This window comes from Cucumis sativus, chromosome 4, assembly GCF_000004075.3.
Source record: "Cucumis sativus cultivar 9930 chromosome 4, Cucumber_9930_V3, whole genome shotgun sequence".
Lineage (NCBI taxonomy): Eukaryota > Viridiplantae > Streptophyta > Magnoliopsida > Cucurbitales > Cucurbitaceae > Cucumis > Cucumis sativus.
This window is the reverse complement of record NC_026658.2, coordinates 21,236,442-21,252,224: the sequence shown is the minus strand read 5'-3', so window position 1 is coordinate 21,252,224 and position 15,783 is coordinate 21,236,442. Positions and strand designations below refer to the sequence as shown.

The 15,783-nt window shown below is 31.7% G+C and overlaps 1 protein-coding gene across 2 annotated transcripts; it reads left to right on the top strand.

Moving 5' to 3' along the window:
- The first annotated feature begins 2,822 nt into the window (after positions 1-2,822).
- On the top strand, positions 2,823-10,258 carry LOC101206809 (glucose-6-phosphate 1-dehydrogenase, cytoplasmic isoform). 2 transcript variants are annotated; one of them, XM_031884513.1, is made up of 16 exons: positions 2,823-3,055; positions 3,563-3,741; positions 4,149-4,234; positions 4,372-4,438; positions 4,532-4,718; positions 4,806-4,963; positions 5,054-5,122; positions 5,294-5,352; positions 7,838-7,874; positions 8,120-8,191; positions 8,383-8,530; positions 8,872-8,967; positions 9,154-9,224; positions 9,586-9,701; positions 9,782-9,827; positions 9,918-10,258. In XM_031884513.1, the coding sequence occupies exons 2-16, from the start codon at positions 3,571-3,573 to the stop codon at positions 10,083-10,085; spliced, it is 1,551 nt and encodes a 516-aa protein (XP_031740373.1). In that variant the 5' UTR covers positions 2,823-3,055; positions 3,563-3,570; the 3' UTR covers positions 10,086-10,258. The 2 variants fall into 2 exon arrangements, with proteins under 2 accessions (XP_031740373.1, XP_031740374.1); XM_031884514.1 differs by lacking the exon at positions 2,823-3,055 and adding an exon at positions 3,184-3,295.
- Positions 10,259-15,783: the final 5,525 nt, after the last annotated feature.

The window sequence follows — 15,783 nt, the reverse complement described above, 5'->3', positions numbered from 1 at the left end:
CTTGGGTAAGCAATAGAAAAACTTGTACAAAACGAGGCATAGAAGTACATGATGAAGAGAACTTTGTTAAGCACTTTTTGAATGCAATGATCTTGATCAATGATGCATCATGTAGAATGAAACACCAACATAACCAACAAAACTATTCTCTAAGTCTGAATGAAGTTAATTAACGAAACCATAAATCAAGTTCTTGGTCTCGTGAGTTAGTTTCCACAAGCACAAGCCCATATTTAAAATAAGTATCAATGGGTCAGTAATTTCACGAACATCTCACTTTGATGCTTTGCATAGTTGCCTATACAACCATGCTAGGCACACTCCACCCTAGGAGTATCGACCCACCTCATGTAAATCAACTAATAATGGTAGAAGCATCATATACACATACTGACTTGATTTTTTTGAAAACAGACTTCTACACATTATTTGTGGAATGTATGCTCTTGTATATCTACCGATACTTTTCCTCTTTTGCATCATCATCAAGTCCTTGAAATTCCGTCCCTAACCACGCTAGACTTAACATTTGACAAGTCTTCACGCATTTGACTAATAACGGGCTCTCCATCGACAAGTAGTCCTATCAAAACTTCTATGTTGTGCAAAGTGATAGAATCTTAACGATTGAGAACAAAATATATATTTAAAAATTTTAATACTAAAACATACTTTTTTTAAATACAGAAGCAAAATAAAACAACTTAGCCTAAGGTTAACCAAAAAAGAGAAAAAAAGCTTTAGTAATCAAATGACATAGCGACGTGATTCACGTTGAAATGGAAAGAAGCCTTTTCACTTCTCTCCATACCAACACTACAACCCTTTTTTCTCCCTCATACATCTTACATTGATCGACGGCTCAACTTGGATCTGACCCCACCGTAGTTTGTCACGTTTATACTTCTCTTCTTCTCATCTCCACATTCTCAATTTCCCCATTCTCTTCTTTTTTTTTTTCTTTTTCTTAATCACTAAATTTAATAGTGGTTGGGAAATGCCAAATTGGTGTTTGAAAATAAATGTACAATAATTAAAATGGAATAGCAACATAAACTAAATTCCCAAATTCACTCTTCAACCCCCTTTCATACTTTCAATTATACTCTTACTTCTAATTTTGAAAATTAAGCCTCTCAAACACCTTAAGTGTTCAATTTTGAATTTTCATATTTACATCCTTGTATAAATTCTAATAATTTTCTAACTTCAAACTCCAAATTTTAGTTACAATTCAAACGTTAATGGTGCAATTGTGCAATTGTGACATTCACTATACTTTAGAGACGATTTTTACCATTTTTCAAAAAATATATAATTAAATAGACAAGCAAAATAGCACACTTTAAGGAATAAACTAAAAATATAACATAATAATAAATTATTTGCAAAAAAAGAAAAGAAAAAAAAAGCGAAGGTTAAACTAGTTAATTGACAATATATATTTTTTTAAATGTCAAAGTTTGTCTTCTAGTGGTTATCATTGATAGAAGCTATATTCCAGGGATGATATTAAGAATAGTAATTGATAACACATTTTTCAACTTGAAAGTTATAATTAATAGCAACTTCTAACAACGGTCAACTATTATCACATATAATAGCTATTACTGATGACGACTTATAACAACTAATAATGATAGCAACCGATAAAGATAAATTCTAATGATATATCAGCAATAAACCAATATTTGCACTATGGTCCATTATCGATAGATTTCTATTATTGACAAACTTTAAGAAGTTTTGCTATATTTATAATTTAAAATATGTTGTTAAATATTATAATACTTAAATCTAATTGTTATATTTGTAAATGTATCGATTATATATATACACTTGTGTGTGATGTACTTCCAAATACCTTAAACTTATTTTCAAATTATTGGACACTACTTTAATTTTAATGTTGAGGGAGGTTTTAGTCTTTTTTATTTTAAAGAGTTCCCTTTTAACTTCTAAATCTTGTCACACTCCTCTAGGATGTTTTCCTTTGTTTTGTATGTACTTAGACAAGGCTAAGTTTATTTGATTGTGAATCCATTGTCATTTTAATTCCTTAGCACCAAATGATAATATTGTAATTTTATTGAATCAATTTATGTCATACAAGACTTTGGAGTGGTATGATTGGATTAATGAGTGTCATTATTTAATTGAGCCAATTTAAGTCGTTGCGCATAACAAAATAGATTAACATATGTTCCATGCATACTTGGCTAATTTCGATCGAACTAATTTAAGATAAAATAAAATCTTATATAATTGAGACCAATATAATGACAATCCAATCCTGGGTCTCGAACATCGATTGATGATAAAGAAAGAGAATTCTTGGTTCAGTTCTCCACCGCTCCGTGGACGATAGAAAAAAGGATTGATCAAATTCTATTGAGTCTGACTCATAGTGATCGTTTATCAAAGAATGAATCTGGTTATCAAATGATTGAAGAACCGGGAGTAATTTACTTACGAAACTTAGTTGACATTCGGAAAAAGTGTTCAATAAATGTTATGATTGATCGAAATTTATCATTCAATTTAGCTAAAATTTTATATCGTATTTGTTTTACTGAAAAGAAATTTGAATGGACTAAATAAAGAGTTTTTTTCTTAAAATTAAAAAAAAAAAAAAAAAGAAGATTTTTCTGATAATTATAGCAAAAGTTAAATGAAAACTTAATTAAGTTGATTAAAAGGAATCTTAGTAAAATTAAAAAGATGAAAAGGTAGCAATAGAGTTGTGGTTGTAATTAATCCTTTGCCACATACATCATCCCACCAAACAAAGTCAAAAAATGAAGCACTTAAGGGGCGAAAAGGATAATAAGACGAAAAATAGGGACGTTAATGTAAAATCAAAGCAAAAAAATGATTCTTTTCTTTTCGTGTCTAGAACGGCGGCTAGAAGTGGCTGAGTGCCATTTGCCGACGACGAAGGTGTTTGGTGAGCCACTCAATGGTTTAAAACCACACTGAATTTTCTAAAATCTCCATTCATTTCGAGTTTTGGCCACCTTTTGAAGTAGAAACAATACGGACAGTAGAGGCATAGGTTTGTGCTCTCTCTGTTTTTTCTGCTGCCATTTGTCACGTTTTAATACTATGATCATTGATTTGGGTTTAATTTCTTGTGGGGTTTCATTCTTTTTCTTCTTCAACGTCTTGAAAATGATGGGGTGGAGCTAGATTTGCTGATCGTTACTGAATTAGTTCGATAATTTTGATGTTGGATCGGGTTGATATTCGTTCTTAAAGAATCAGATCCGTGAACTGGAGTGGATTTGGATTCCTCGTAATCTCACTTTTTTTCATTCTTTTTGTGCTCTTTGTGTTAACTTTGACGGAATTTTTTTTCAGTGCTTTGTTTCCCTTTTGCATGCCTTCTTTTTCCATTATCTTTGTTCTTTCTGTTTGGATTAAGTTTATTCTCAGGCCTGGCTACTGCTTTTAATTGAATCTTGTACTGCAAATTGAGTTATGATTCTTTAACTTTTATTCGATTTTGATATTTGGGTTTCTTGTCCATATGGTGCTAATAAGGGTGGTTTGTGTATTGCAGCTTAAAACATGGAATCTGGATCATGGCACGTTGAGAAAAGATCTTCTCTTAGAAATGACTCTTTTACAGGAGAGGACAATGTACCGGAAACTGGCTGTCTCTCCATCGTTGTGCTTGGAGCATCTGGAGATCTTGCTAAGAAGAAAACTTTTCCAGCTCTCTTCCACCTTTTTGTCCAGGTTTATTTTTATTTATTTATTTATTTATTTATTTTGTTTAATTGGTTCTCCCTTTTGTATTGAAAAGTAGAAGAGATCACAAGTTAAATTAAGTGGTAATAATTCATGCGTTCAATGATCCAAATACTAGTTCTAATATGCCTATTTTTATAAGGATTTTCTACTGTTCATTATATGGAGTAATTTGGTTGTTTGGTTGGCCAAACATTGCGAGGATTTGGCAACGTGAATGAGTTCTTAGCTACTAGATAGTCTTTTGTATGCACATATTTCTCTGATGGTTTATTCAGTTCAAGTGCTTGAGTGTTTTCTTTTCCAATGTACAACTGTTACTCAGTTATTGTTTAATAGTGCTCTATGAACTAACTTTCCTATTCTTTTTCTTTTTTATCAATTGTTATTCCTAGGGATTCCTACAATCAAATGAAGTTCACATTTTTGGTTATGCGAGGTCAAAAATCTCTGATGATGATCTAAGAAACCGCTTACGTGGGTGAGATATGGAACCCTCTCTAGTTTTATTCTTAATGCCATTCTATATTTAATCAAGTCAACTTTCTCCAGTCGTTGATCTTTTCATGCAAAAAGTATGTACTCACTAGGGGCTCTCAATATGAATAATAATTGCAGATATCTTGTCCAAGGAAAAACTACTGACTCAGAGCAGTTAGAAGAAGTATCCAAGTTTCTGCAGTTGGTTAGTTTTACTCATTACACATTATTGTTGTGTTAGTATGCAGTATGTACTCACTAGAATCATACTCATGCATAAATTCAATAATTTCTTCAGATCAAATATGTAAGTGGGTCCTATGATTCTGCTGAGGGTTTTCAGAAGTTGGATAAGGAAATTTCAGAGCATGAGATTTCCAGAAATAGTAAAGAGGGATCGTCTCGCAGGCTGTTCTATTTTGCACTTCCTCCATCGGTATATCCATCTGTCTGCAAGATGATCAAGAATTATTGCATGAATAAATGTAAGCTTTAAGTCCAGATTATTTTCATGGTTGGGATTCGTCTACTTCTGAATACTTATTGTTAAAGGATGTTTTATCTGTTTTTAGCTGATCTTGGTGGATGGACCCGGATTGTTGTGGAGAAACCGTTTGGCAAGGATTTGGAATCTGCAGAGAAGTTAAGTTCCCAGATTGGAGAATTGTTTGATGAACCACAAATTTATCGTATAGATCACTATCTGGGGAAGGAATTGGTTCAAAATCTGGTAATATTAGCGTAACTAAGATGTTATTGGTTGTCTATGAGTTTGAAAATAGCAGCCTAATGTGTGTTCTTGCGTGATCTGAATTTTCAGTTGGTACTTCGTTTCGCAAACCGATTCTTTTTGCCCCTCTGGAACCGTGACAACATCGCTAATGTACAGGTGAGAATTCAGTTCACTACTTAATTTTCTATGAACATTTGCAGAACTTTTACAAAAAAAGGAGGCTGCTGAAATTGATTTGAAAATCTGATCATGGTTGATTTTAATTTTTATATGTTGTGTACCAATATTTGTTTTTTTCTTTTCACTCTTTGTGTTGTTCCGTGGTAGATCGTGTTCAGGGAGGATTTTGGTACTGACGGGCGTGGTGGATACTTTGATGAATATGGGTATGTTGTTTTATTTACTTTAGAAGTACCATCTGAAAATGTTGTGTGTGAAGCTAAATCTCTAAATATATTGATATTTTATGTTGTTGAACACATCTCCAATCTATATATGAAAACTTAGTTCATGTTTGGAAATTATTTTGGAAGGACCAAAAAAATCACTTTTGTCGTGAGCATGCCCAAAATATTTCATGTGATTTTCAGTCCATTACTTAGCAAGTGATTCTGAAATGATTTTTGGTGAGTGATTTTGTTTTTAAAGTGATGCTTATTTCAATTTTTTTGGAGCAAAATCCTTATACTTTACTTTCTTTTGTTCTAAAATTATGTGAATAAATATATATTTTTTTAACTTAAAGTTTTTGTCTTTCTCTATCTTTATTTATCTCTAATGTATCTTGTTTTCTCTGATTTTTCTCTCCACACTTTTTATAGCCTCTATTTCTAACTTTATGTTCTTAAATTTTGATCTGTTCTCTCACTTTTTTCAATCACCAATATTTTAAAAATCCTTTTAATTTTTTTATCCTCTAAAATTTTTATTCCTCTCTAAAACGTTTCTTTTTGTTTTTTTGTTTTTTTAAATTTTCTCTTACATTTTTATTGTCCTAAGTTTTTTTCTCTTTAACTTTTGTTTACCACCCTCTAATTATTTTCTCTCCAATGGAATGCCCTTTTTAGTCATTTGATTACTTTAAAATCACTTTTGAAAACAAACATCTAATCATGAAAAATACTTTTACTTTAATTAAAAGTATTCTTCCACTAGTGTGAAATTGAGAGTACAATAATTCATAATAAAACACTTCTACAAAAATAATTATTAAGCCATTTATGTTCAAACCACTTATTTTGGTCACTTGACTCACTTCTACGCATACCTTCAATTATTCAAAATCACTTTCTATGGTATGAAAATTACTTTTAAAAGTGTAGAATCAAATACTTAAATGACAGAAAAGTACGCTTTTTGTCTCTAAATTTTGAGCAGCACTTCTACTTTTGAGTTTTAAATTTTAATTTGCATTTGATCTATAAGTTTTAATATTTTACACTTGTACCCTTGAGTTTTTACTAATGCACACCTTGATCTTCGGTGTCAAGTTTCAACTAATTAACTTAAGATAATTATAGTTTGAATTCTTTTAATTACTTCTAATAGTGATGGAAAAATAATAAGAACTAAGGTTTAAATCCTATTATGGTCCATAAACTTTGTATTTTTGGTCCCCTAAACTTTTAAAATGTCTTATTTAGTCCCAAACTTAAATAAAAGTCCATGATTCCGTTAACTCTCTAACGAAATGATGATGTGCCTTTTATATTTGGATGATTAGGCTTTAGATTCATATTCATCATATTACATAAATTGACAAATAACTAAGAAATCTTACTAATTTATTCTGTAAATCTTTTATATCAATACATAAACATAATCAAAATATTTATCAAATAAACCCAAAAACTAAATTTTGTTTTTCTTTTCTCCAAGACTCAAATCTCTCACATTCCTTTCCCGGTTCCTCCACTCCTTACTATTTGTTTATTTATTTTTCAATTTGGAATCTTGAAGTAAATCAGAAGAGCATTGAGTAGAATAAAACATAAACTACATATTAGTGTTAACATTCATAGCAAGGGGAAATAAATTAGAAAAGATAAAATTAGTACAACCCATTTATAAAATAAACACTACTGTATTTTAGATACTGACACCACCATACACACACAAAAAGAAAAAAGGAAACAAGAAAGAATTGGAAGAAGAAAAACACCTCGAGGAATCACAAAAGTCCCAAACTTGAGCTACTAAAAAAATTGAATGCGGATGAACTTGCATTTAACATGAGTTAAGAAAGTGAAGCAGAATGCCAACGTGCCAAAACGGTGGTGATCAAAATTTTGAAGGCAAAGTGACATTTGAGGTCTTCGACAAATCATCAATTTACTATTTGGTTTCTAATGAAAAGTTAAAACCCTAGAGATTATCTTATTTGGTAGTCTAGTCATCATATATAGAAGCCATCTTATCATTTTATTAAAAAGTTAACAGAATCCTAACGACAAAGACCAGAATATGCTCTTTTTAAAAGTTCATAGATCAAATAGACGTTTTTAAAAGTTTAGGGACCAAAATAGGATTTAAACCTAAAACTTATTTAGTTATAATATTAATTTAATTCTTTTAAATTAACTAGAAGATGTTAACACCAAGATCTGATAGTGGTCATGTAGTGACAAATCAAGGTTAAAAATGTGAACTTTGAAATTTTGGGATCAAACAGGATCAAAACTTAAAACTCAAGGGTAAAAAATGTAAAATCTTAAAATCTAGGGACCTAATAGAATTTTAAACTCAAAACAAATAGAAATAAAACTTAAGAATTTGAGTCTAAAAAAAGTAACATTTGAAATTTAGGGACCAAATAAAATTTAAACTCAAGACTTAGAGGTAATCTAACTGATTCAAATTTTGTTTTTGCAGGATTATTCGTGATATCATTCAAAACCATCTGTTACAGGTAAGAAGTTGATCTCAACTCAAAATATCTGTGGTTTCTAAAAACTGAATAGTATTCTTATCATCTTTTGTGACAAAGACATCTAACGTGTCTTAAATTTTTTAATTGGAACTTGTTCTCTTAATGTTCCTGAAGTTTATTAGATTTTATTTATTGTTGCACTACTAGAAATTTCATCTTTGACTCAACTATCTACTACTTTTGCACTTCTAAAAGTTCTTAGTTTTTTTTGCCTGTCCTCTCAGGTTCTTTGTTTGGTTGCCATGGAAAAACCTATTTCCCTCAAACCTGAGCACATCCGAGATGAGAAAGTAAAGGTAGGAATTCAAACTGACAAAAGAAAATTTTATTGTGTATTTAACCTGCATTTAGGATATAAAATAAATAGAATCTTGTAAGATGTATATTTTTACTTATTTCTCAAGTTCCTCAAGAGTACTATTGCGTTTCGGCCTCCCTCCCCTTTCTACTCTGTAGTCTCTATTGTGACGGGTCATTTTCTGTACAGGTTCTTCAATCAGTGCTGCCAATTAAGGATGAAGAGGTAGTTCTTGGGCAATATGAAGGTTATAGAGATGATTCTACTGTTCCTGATCACTCAAATACGCCAACCTTCGCAACTATGGTGTTGAGGATTCACAATGAAAGATGGGAGGGTAAGAATTACTTAGATTTCAAAGTTTTTTGGTCTCATTTAGTTTGACAAGTTATATAGTTTCAGGTGGACTTTTTATGAATATTTAGGGTATGTTTAGATTGACTGGATAAAAAGAGTTTTATTTTTTAAGTCACTTTTATTTAGACTCTTTTGAGGAAAAAAATTTGAAAATAAATTTTGAAAGTGTTTTAAAAGCTATTTTGAGTGGTTGCTATTTTTTTCCAAAATGAGTTATTTTCAAAATTGTACACTTGAAAAGTTAAATCAAACACACACTTACTCTGCAGATTCTTAGTTAAATATTATTTTAACTGTGTCGTTCTCTCGTGTGTGTTTCAGGTGTCCCATTTATAATGAAGGCTGGAAAAGCATTGAGCTCAAGAAAGGCAGAAATTCGAGTTCAGTTCAAGGATGTTCCGGGTGACATTTTCAGATGTAAGACATTCGATCTAAAGTTTCATCAGTGTAATTAATATCATACTGGTTATTCTCACTTGTGTACGCATATGGGCTTTGGTGCTTGATGTTTTGTTGCAAATGTATAAAATTACACCCATCAAAATGGAACATGCTTTTGTTTAGTTGCTTGATAATCGAAATTGATCAAGGTTTATGATGCAGGCAAAAACCAAGGGAGGAATGAGTTTGTGATTCGCTTGCAACCTTCGGAGGCCATGTACATGAAACTTACGGTACAAAAACAGTTCTTATAAGCTGACTTCAACATTAAATGTTTATGTTAGTTGTGCTTGAAAGGGCATCTAATAGAGAGACTATTGAAACTGTCAGTGTGTAATTAGAACATAAACTCTACAAGGCTACAACTTATCTGCATCTTCTGTTTGTGGATTAACTTTTGAAAATTTCCAATGTCACGACTCCCTGAAACTAGCTTTCCCATTGAAATCGAACCAAAGACGTGAATTCATTATGCATGTTTTTGCTTGATCATCCAATCTCATATGGAAATATCTCTAGAGTCTTGACTGCCTTGATTAAGACAACCCTGTTTATGAGTTCAATTACTTATCTTCTTTGCTGTTGACTTTGTAGGTCAAGAAACCTGGACTGGAAATGTCAACAGTACAGAGTGAATTAGACTTGTCTTATCGCCAACGCTACCAGGGTGTCACAATTCCAGAGGCATATGAGCGTCTCATCCTTGATACGTAAGACGTATCCTTTATCCTTTATAACATTCATGGTATTTACATGGTAGAACTCTTAATTACATTAAAAACACTTGCAGAATAAGGGGCGATCAGCAGCATTTCGTTCGTCGAGATGAGTTGAAGGTAATGACTCGATTAACACATTGATGAATTACAAATCATCTCATTCTTGGTGACTTTTGCTTGGCTCACAAATAGTTTTATTATATACAGGCTGCCTGGGAGATCTTCACACCATTGCTGCACAGAATCGACAATGGTGAGCTGAAGTCAATTCCATACAAACAAGGGAGCCGAGGTCCAGCTGAGGCTGATGAGCTACTGGAAAAAGCTGGTTATGTTCAAACCCATGGCTACATTTGGATCCCTCCCACATTGTAAAAAATATTATTTGATTTCAGCTGTCGATGTAAAAAAGGCCTGATCACAATGCAGAGTGGCCATATGAGTTTGGTACTTATCATCGATCCAAAATAAGGATTTAGTGTGGCGTTTGTGTGTATAAAATAATACTCAAGTTTTTATTTCTAATAATTATAGTTTTTATATCAATATTGAAAGGGATAATTGCAAATTAAGCAATTAAATTCAAAATAATTAAGTATATAGCAACATTTTTAAAAATTACAAATATAGCAAAATTTGTCAAATTCTATCGATAATAGAGTCTATCATTGATCGACCATGTTATAAAAATTGGTCTATCACCGATAAATCATACGAGTCTATCAGTGATACAAGTCTATCAGCGATAGTTTTGCTATATTTGCAATTTTTTTAAAATGTTGCTATATCCTTAATTATTATTCCTCAAATGGTCATCCGTTACAATTACCCATATTAAAAAGCTCGATTCCATTTGAAAATATTCATGTTTCTTTTTTGTTTATTGAAAAAAAGCCATAAATTTGTTTGATACCGACATTGAATGAGAAATTTTGGACCAGCCTAACCATCTCTCAAATTAACGATAAAATTACAAATCATTAGATTTGAGACTTACTAGAGGTTGACATATTTGAAATAGAAATGGAGAGCATAAATTGGCATCCCAATGATGCCACGTGGTTTCATCGTGACCGTTGAATCAAATAAATTAATTTGGTCCAATTCTATATTAATAATTAAGCTAAAGTTCATTTGAGTTCAAAAATAGGTCTAATTTAGACTAAATATGGAATAAAGTTCAAACCCATACAGTAATAACTAAGCTAAATTTCATTTGAGTTTGAAAATAGGTCTAATCTAGCTAAATATGAAATAAAGTCCAAATCCATATAGTTGGCCCAAGGGCTAGATTCATGGACCAACCAAACTCAAGCTCACAAAGTTCACATGAGAACTCCATGAATAGAGAAGCTCTCCTCATTTGTGAATGATAGAAAGTTTATACCCCAGGTGATTTGCGGGGGTCAGAAAGTTTATACTCGTAAGGGTTTAGAGAGTTCTTCCAACGATCAGAAAAACTCTCTACTCTTGAACCTGACTAAACTTGAAGATTGATTCTTTGGAGATTCAAACATCCTTTCAAAATTGCAACTTCAAAAATATCATGTGTTCTGCTTCCTTTAATCAAGTGTATGCATTCAATTGAGAGAGAATTAAAGGATTAAGTACTAGCGATTGAACCACATAACCACATTGCATCAAAATTAAATTAAATACAATTTCAATTCTTTCGAAATCTCGTCTAAACAAATCGGTACGTTTGGTGGGACATCTCTACCTTTCATCTCTCTCTCATCATTGAAATAAAGAAACCAACTAATTGCACCAAAGAAAGCTAACTTTGCTCCTACTTCTATCAATCAAAGAGAATCACACCTTGAAGTAGTGTCTGCTATGATGGTAGTTGTAATAGCCAAGACAACCATGGTGAGAATGAAGAGTAAAATAATTCTCCTTATAAAAGTTGACGAGGGAGCGAGATCATGTAATTGTTACCATGAGAGATCAATTTTAGGTTCGAGAAACTACTAAGTTGAGTCAAACCCCTGTTGTAAAAGCTAACGATAAAGGTAAAACCGTGTTGCAGGAAAACCAGCTGCAACACTTCACCTTTGTCGCCTCCTTGCCGATCCAACAACTACATGATACGATCATAAGCTCTATAAGGGCTTAGTATGGAGGACCGCCACAAAGTTCTCTTATGTACTCCAACCCTAATTCTTCAATCGAACACTAACCAAAAGAATGACTTAATTCATTCCCATGCTCCTCCTAGTCCTCCCCATAAAATAACATGGATTCACACATATCAAACTTATTACTCTTAGTTCGGTAAAAAAAATATGAAAATTCAAGTTACAAACTTGAATCTTCTTTGTTTAGAAAAGAATTGAAAATGTTAGGAGTACTATTGATAATTTTTAATCATCTTTTTCTTTTGATTAATTTAGAGTCAAGAAAAAAGAAAACAAATGTAGAGAAAAGAGAAAAGATGATGAAAATCACTTGGTACAAATTGAAATATGTTCGATGGTGCTATGAAAATTAGGTTGAAAGCCTTCTTTTTCTTAAATATATTCTCTAATTGTTCAAATGCAATAAGCACAAAAATGCCAAAATAATTATGCACAAATTCAATTCCAAGAAACAACCAAAATGGTTTAAAAAATATAACTACACAAAAAGTAAGAATTAGAGAAGAAAAAGAAAGCAAGTCAAGTTCTTGACTATCGTCCCAGATTACCACCACATTTCATCTATCAGTCTTACCACCACATTTCATCTATCAGTCTTACCACCACATTTCATCTATCAGTCTTGAAGTTGCACAATCATCAATCAACTTGAAAAAGCAAGAAATTGTGATCCACGACTTGATTTTTATAATCTTCTGTCTTTTTTATTCATTTTAATTCGTGAATGTATTAGAGAAGTTGACGTTTGCAACCGAATCCTACTATCAATAAGATCACTTCAACTTCCCTTACATCTTCGTCTCTACTCTCCACTACTTACACAAGTAGCTAAATTTGTCAATGAGTTTAGGAAGTTAGACTCAATCTTGTAGAATAAGCATGAATATCGTCTATCATTTTATTTAGCACGTGTAACAATAAATTACTTGAGTGCCTCAAAAGAGCAAATCATGTAAACATAATCGAAAGTGTCACACCCCACCTCGAGCACCTACTTGCTTGGCCCGAGATGTGGCATGATGTCAGCTGAAGCCATTCACCTCCGAAACAATTCCAATCAAATCTTGCTTGAAAACATGAAGCATTTGCTAGTAGAAGTCTTTAAACTTTGAAATACATTTAAAACATAGTGTTAACCCATTTGAAATTCCTTTTAGAAATACCAAGTATAATGCATAAAACATGGAAACATAAACTTTTGAAAAGACACAATCATGTTTTTGACAATTATCTTTCTTTCACGATCGAAACCTATTGGCATGACAGCACTAAGTTAAGCAAGGAAAGAGTCACAATTTGTACCAGAAAGAGGAAAAAATTTGGAAAGGATGAGCTAAACGACCCCAATGAGTGGTAATTTTTCTAAATACTTTTTCATAAAACCTTTAGAAGCAATAATTCATAAATCCTTCCACAATTTGAACCTCAAAACAGTAACATAAATCTTGTTTTTTCTCCAATGATGCCCCATTATGAATAATTTAATCCTGTCCCATACAAGTAAATATTAAGCATGCCTCGTAACAAGTAATTTCTGAGATAGCTTGGTTCCGATAAAACATTTTTAAAACTTAAATCATCTTGCAATAAGAAATCCTTAACTTACTCCCAATAATCCTTAAACATAACCTCAATAAACAGTAATCTTGCATGAATACTTTAAACAATGACATGCTTGAAAACAATTCATAAATAGCTTAAAGATTTAAGATAAATCATTCATGAACAATAGCTTAGAAACATGCTTGAAAAATCACGCCTTTAATAAATTCATTTTTCACTCACAGTACTTGAACGGATACTTGGTTGGAAAAATTCCTCTAAAGCCTCCTTGATCTGAAAATTCATATTTAATCCTTAATTAATCCATTGGTTAAGAAAATATCCAAAACGTTTCTTAAAAATTCCCAAAATAACCTCTATAACATGAAAATTTCACTCATTTCGCCTAATTTTTCGTCCAAAATACATGGTTCGACTTTGATAAATCATAACATAAAATTCATAATTTTTTTAATACAACTTCCTTCTACAAAGTTGCTCTAAAATGTCCTAACTTTGTTATCTCAAAATTTTAGAATCAAATTCCAAATGACAAGCTCTATAGCCCTTTGAAAATGCACCTTGCTCAGATTCACCCAAGAACTGACTTTCTCGCATTCTCTTAACCAAAACACCAATCTTCTTGCATAAAAAATGTAGAAAGGATTTTCTTAACAAAGTAGACACAATTTTTTATCTTTTAAGACTAATTTAAGTGAAATTGCACAAGTGAGTTGTGAGAAATGCTTCCTTAAAGTTGCCTATTTATAGGAGAACTTTGCATGAACATAACTTGATACCTCAACTTTGCTTTTCCACCTCTTAATCTCCTTATTACACCTCCTACTTTTACTCAACCTCCTCCTTGGTCCATAAAATGCATGTAACATAATTATAACACTTAGATTAGCTTTAAACCGATTGTCATAAGCTTGTCAGGTAGTTGTCCAAAACACCTAGCCTTGTTAAACGCCTAAGTTAACCTCTAAGATCTTTCTCGCATAACCTTGGCCGCCCAACCAAAATGCCCATTTTACTTAGCATCCTTGGTCTACTAACTTCTTGTCCTTCTTCTCGCCTAACAAGTCCAACATTGCCAAAACATCCAAAACATGTCTTTAACCACTTGCCTTAATAACCTCGTTGGAGGTCATTTACTCTTATTTTGGCTACTCACCAAGTCTAAAACGCCTAAGGTCTGGACTTAGCCAACTTTTACTTTTTTCAACTTAACTTCCCTTTAACTTAAACATAGAATCTTAATATTTTTTTTCAAGTATTTTTACTTTCTTTTCCTACAAATCTCATTATCTCTTGTCCTTGCTAAAACTTAACAAGTTCCGAAGATCTAAGAATTTCGGGGTTTCACATAAAGGTAGCTTGAAATAGAGGATATCTTAGAAATAAGTTTAAATTTGTCGCATTACCATTACATCATTTACATATAGGAATAGAGTATTTGTGACATTTAGGTGACGAAAGTTAGCTTGTCTCAATTACTAATTGGTCGCATGAGTAACCATATTCTTCTACAAGCCAATGTCTACGTAGTTTTAAGACTATTTCACTATCATATATACACACTTGTCGCATTTCATCAAGCCAATAGTTAGTTTAATTTAGAATCATATTCGAACTTGACTCAAACATTTATATTTTATATTGCAAAAGGTTGAGACTTTAACTTATACTCTAACCAATAATTTTTATGTGTGGACTAACAAGAAAACATAGGATCCACAAGTAATATATATATATATATATATATATAATTAAAAAGAAGGGGTGGGCCCAAAACTACCATATTTTTGTCGATAGTTTTGGACCAACCTCATTTTTTAGAATAGTTTCTCAAATCACTCGATTTTAAAAAATGTTCCTCAATTTACATTTTTAAGAATATCTAAATATGTACGTATATAAGAGAAGAAAAAAAAACTTTTAGGTTAGTTTGTCATTATTTCTTAATTTGTACCTTTTATTCATTCATCAACTCTCATCTCTAAAAATTTATGTAATTTAGTATGGTAAACTAATGTAGTATAGTTAATTTATTTTTCTGGCAGTTGCAAAGTAGAATTGTCTAGCAATCATATAACATTTTAAGAACTGCTTCATTCCATGTGTTAAAAACTAATTATTATATATAAAAGATCTAATATGGATTCCATGTGTTAAAAGCTAATTATTATATATGAAAGCCCTAATATGGAGAAACTTTTTCTCTCCATTGTACCCTTGAGTTTAGGTTTTTTTTTTTTTTTTTTGTTTCAATTCACATTTTGAGTCTATAGTAAATTTGTTTTCAATTTTGCTTTTTTGTATTATATTTAATTATGAAAGACTTGCTCTCTCTCACTATTCTTTGAATTCCATGTTTTTCTCTTTCCCCA

Coding starts and splice junctions, on each gene's coding strand:
- LOC101206809 (XM_031884513.1), top strand. CDS start 3,571: ATGGAATCTGGATCATGGCACGTTGAGAAAAGATCTTCTCTTAGAAAT. Junction 4,964..5,053: donor AGGAATTGGTTCAAAATCTG/GTAATATTAGCG, acceptor CTGAATTTTCAG/TTGGTACTTCGTTTCGCAAA. Junction 8,968..9,153: donor TCCGGGTGACATTTTCAGAT/GTAAGACATTCG, acceptor TTTATGATGCAG/GCAAAAACCAAGGGAGGAAT.